The sequence below is a fragment of the Calidris pugnax genome, unplaced genomic scaffold (genome assembly GCF_001431845.1).
Source record: "Calidris pugnax isolate Ruff unplaced genomic scaffold, ASM143184v1 scaffold13, whole genome shotgun sequence".
Lineage (NCBI taxonomy): Eukaryota > Metazoa > Chordata > Aves > Charadriiformes > Scolopacidae > Calidris > Calidris pugnax.
Genome location: NW_015090810.1, coordinates 8,311,636 through 8,316,118, shown reverse-complemented (window position 1 = coordinate 8,316,118; position 4,483 = coordinate 8,311,636). Strand labels below are relative to the sequence as shown.

Here is a 4,483-nt window from a genome sequence, read left to right as displayed (position 1 = left end):
CCCCCCCCCCCCCCCTCCCAAATACGCCCCAAAACCCAAACCAAAACAACTCCACACAAACAAATAAAAACCCAACAGGGCAAAGACTACCAAAATCTAAACAAATGTCATGGTCCCTGACAGAGGGTTTTGGGGGAGCCAAGCCATCATCCCTACAGTGGCACCTCAAGTCACTTGATTCTTTCTTGCTGTTTATTGTGCCATTCATCGGCTCTGGGACACCCAGCTGGGCCTCCAGCTCACAGCTGTAGTCTTTAAACACTGTCTAGGATTCATTCAAATGAGCAGATAAGTGTTACAAGTCCCACTGCAGACAGCATATAGGTCCTGTCATCTCCGTAAGAATAGTCTGCAATCTAAAGCTTATCCCTGAAGACAACTCACAGCTCTGAGCTTACTTTTATTCCAGTGTTTCCACAGTGCCTTTGAACTGATTCCCTTAGTACGGTCTTTGCTCTGTCCTGTCCTCTCCAGGCTCTTCTTTCTTTAATATTTCAGTTTATCTGGGATCCAGTAGCCCTCTGGGGCCTTCTGGCACTGAACACTTCGTGTATTTTAAAGTATTGGTACTAGCGTGTTTCTACAAATTAAAATGCCACAAATTAACTACAAGGATTCTGCTTTCAGTTAATGGCATTTCTGATAGAAGAACTTGGCCTTTAATCCTGTCTCCCTTAGCTATATGTTAGAGTTCTCAACTACTTCAAACGCAATTAAAATTATCTGCGCTATCACTAAACCTCTTTAAAACACTTGTCCTAAGGTCTCTGGAATGATATTACTGAGAAGCAACCAATGTCACTTAACCGAAACGTCTGAGTTCGTGAATGTCATCTCATGTTCTCATAACTTGAGGGGTATTGTGTAGCTACCAAGTGCTCAGCACGTGCAACGAGCCCTCCAGGCCCAGCAGCCAGAGGCCAGGCCCTTCACTCGGTAGACCAATGTGCTAATGTTTCCTCAGCTGACTTCTTCCCATTCTCTTGGCCCTAACAGTAGCTCAATGGAGCGTCCTGCACTGTGAAGAAAAATGAAAAGCCTGCTCGGTTCCCTCCTTGCTCCTGATTTCTTCCTGGCTGTGCTGTTGGCTCTCTGATACTCACCTTCGTGTGTTGCACATGTGGTTTTGTGTTCCCCCATCTCTGTCTCCAGATACCTTCTTTCTCTGCTCTGGAATCTGTCCTGAAGCTTCTTCCTGCCTAGTTGTCCTTCTCAGTAAGTCCCTCTTGCTCTGCATCTTCAATTTTTGTTTTTTATTCATTCATCTCACGGCTATGCGTTTCCATCGGGTAAAATAAGGTGTACATCTACAGCATGGCCACTGGAAGCACAAAGAGGTCCACCTCCCTGTCTCTTTGGGCTAAGGTACTTCCCACGTATGTGTGCATGTGGTCAGTTAGTTGTGGGAGAGAAGTTAACCAGCATCTTCAGCCTGGCTTGGCTTGTGGTCGCTTGTAACCGTGTCGTGAGGTTGTAGCTTTTCAGAAGAGAGAGTGAGTTTCATCCTGTGCTGCTGAAGGGCTGGGAGTTTGTCTTGCTGGTGTGTACACTGGTATGTTATTGTAGTATATTAAGGCTTTGCACTGAGCAAAGTGACAGAGGCATTTCACTATTTAATTGCATTGTTCCAGTTTGTACTTTGTGTCCTGTTAAAATGCTTCATGATTTTTCAACTGAAAAGCATATTTACAATGTTGATATGAGAAAAGGTGAGTAATATAGCACATAAAATACCAGTGTTGTCTGTGGCTTAGCAATTAACTGTATTTGGAACCTCACATGAATCTGGCAGACTTATAAACCTGTCTCTATCTATTAGGCGTGTGAGGTGAGGTGAGTTATACATCCAGCTTCCAATATGTTAAATAAGCCAGTTTGGGGGCTTCTTAGCACCAACACATGCACACCAAGTATATAAGAGTGCATGGTACTGGGAAAACATAGGGGAGCACTGGGTTTATAATGCTGCATTTAGTTTCATATGTACGTGAGGTTCTGTGGGATGAGGCTTTATTGTGCTGATGTCACTTATATAGAAAAAAAGTTGGAAATGGGTCAATTCAAGTTTTTTAAAAACCCTTTATGTCATATTCAATCTCCTTAGGGGTTCCTAACTGCTATGAAGCAAGAGACAACTCGTATGAATTTAGCGAAAGGGTGGGCGCTCGATAGTGTTGTTTTACACAATGAAGTGACCAAGATGATGAAAGAAGATGTTACTGGCCCTCCCCCTGCTGACATCGGTGGGGTTTACATATATGGCCTTTTCCTGGAAGGGGCAGGTTGGGACCGCAGAAGCAGTAAGCTGGTCGAGTCGGCACCAAAGGTAAGGACATAACTGACTGTGTCACAATATGGTGTGCTCAGAGAACACCAGGATGTATTTTGAGTGTCTGCAGCAGTGGTGTCAAAACAGATTTTCAGAGGGAAAAACACCAGCAGGGCTGGGAAGAGGACAGGGGGTGAGTCCACCTGAACTGGATGCATTTATCTATGCAAGGAATTACGTTTTATTGATGTGACTCAGCAGATGTAGAACCTCTCTCTGGAGCAGTGATTAGATGCTGTGCTCACTGCCCAGGGAAAGCTGCCATTGCTGTTTTGCAAACTAGTGATAACTGTCCTGGAACTGGAGTTGAGGTAATTCCTCTCCATAGGTAAAACACTTCTATATCTGGCTAAGAGCAAACTTTTCCAAACCAAACCTTGCCAGCTGTAGCTTCTGGTGACAGCTGTTGCTTGGTTTGTCAAAAGACACCTTCAAAAATGGAGTTTACTCAAGTGCTCTGGAGTGTTCAGCAAGCCTCCGTGTTGCTCTTGGATTCAGGTCTTTTTTTCCCAATGAATACTGCTGGAAGACCTGAGGGAACCTAGTCTGGATAAACACTCAAGAGGCACCTTGGATCTTTGAAGCTCGTCTGCCAGCAGTGCAGAGCTAACAGGGAGGCTTGCTAAATGCAGCTTGGCCTTTGCAGCTCCAGTGCTTCCATTCAGGGAACAGGAGCTGGGGAAAAAATGGGGAACACTTGCCACAGGGGCAAAGGATGGGAAAAATGGTCTCTCTTCCTCCTAGAACTACCCTGTTGTTTTTCCATCTACTCCACTGGCATACAGTTTTTGAGGTTTCTGCTGCTTTCTTTTTCTTCCAGGCTCACTGAGCTGACTTTGGTTTAAAGTTAGGGTCAATGTAGTAGTGACCACAGGTTCTCAGGTGTACCTCTGCTGAGGTGCTTGGGCTTTTGGCCATCAGTGAATGTAGTTCTAGCATTTGGAGTTCAGACACCCTGTCCTGCTTCTCTAATGCTGAGCCCCGTGTCTGTTTTTACCATTGTCAGGTCCTGTTCACAAGTCTCCCTGTGGTCCATGTGTACGCTGTTAGCACAACAGCACTACATGACCCGAAGAAGCAACAAGGAAGTGTGTACTCCTGCCCTGTCTACAAACAGCCTCGGAGAACAGACCTGACCTACATTTTCTCCTTGGATCTGAAAACGGTGCAGAATCCTGACCATTGGACTTTACGGGGGGTTGCGCTTCTCTGCAATTCGAAGTAAGGACTGAGAGATAGCTATAAAGAGAGAACCACCTGGGAAGATTAGTCTGCAGCCATTAGGACTTCTCTTGGTATTGACAAAGTGGTGGCTAGTTTCTCATAGGGGTATGGGACTTAATAAGTGACGTATAGAGATTGTGCTAATTACACATAGACCAGCTGACTCTGTTCACAGCAAAAATGCCAAATGTATTTAACCTGGGAATATCAGAGGGAAAAGAGTTGCCAGATGTAAAATTTGGCAACCATTATAAAATAAGTGAGAACATAATTAACCAGCTTGCTCTTAATGGAAACACTAGGGCACAAGTGCTTATGATAGTGACAACTGCTCTAACATTTATGGTGGTTCTTTTGTAGATGTTATCTTTTCTTCCTAATACAAGGTTTCTTCATGATATGATATAATTCTTTTTAAATTCATCTTTGTAGTTAAAAACTAATCATCCGTAGCATTATTACAGCTGTAATGACAAGTCAATTAAACATACGGTAAAACTTTATGTTTATCTGCATATATTCCAATGCACAGTTCCCTCAGTTTTGCATTTGTAAACTTACTGGGTAGTTTTACAAATGGGTGCTACCATTTCCTTGAGTAGTCACTTGATTGTGCAAATGACCATGGAAGTTGTACAAACAGGTGAGTTTATCTTTGCCCAAGTAGTGGCCTCTGCACATATTAACTCATGTCGAAACCCATATCCCATTATAAGGAAGATGTGCATGCTCCCCCCTCCCCATTATTAGTGAGAAAAAGGTTTTATTCCATATTTTGCATCAGTTCAGCTAAAAAAAAAAGTAAAAGACACACAGGCTATTTCTAGGAGTAAATTCACCTGAAGTGGTTGAAGTCATTTTTGTGTGTTACCACCATTGCTGCCTACCCTGTAATTGAAGGGCGATTGCTACTTCTCTTTTAATAGACAG

General features: G+C 43.6%; 1 protein-coding gene across 1 annotated transcript in view; it reads left to right on the top strand.

Annotated features, from left to right (window-relative positions):
* Nucleotides 1-4,044, top strand: part of LOC106885937 (dynein heavy chain 5, axonemal-like) — a 154,100-nt gene extending 150,056 nt beyond the window's left edge. The window contains exons 72-73 of the mRNA XM_014938461.1: nucleotides 2,105-2,326; nucleotides 3,336-4,044. Of these exons, the coding sequence (XP_014793947.1) occupies nucleotides 2,105-2,326; nucleotides 3,336-3,554 (441 nt within the window). The 3' untranslated portion in view covers nucleotides 3,555-4,044. The remainder of the gene's footprint in view (nucleotides 1-2,104; nucleotides 2,327-3,335) is intronic.
* The last annotated feature ends 439 nt before the right edge of the window (nucleotides 4,045-4,483 follow it).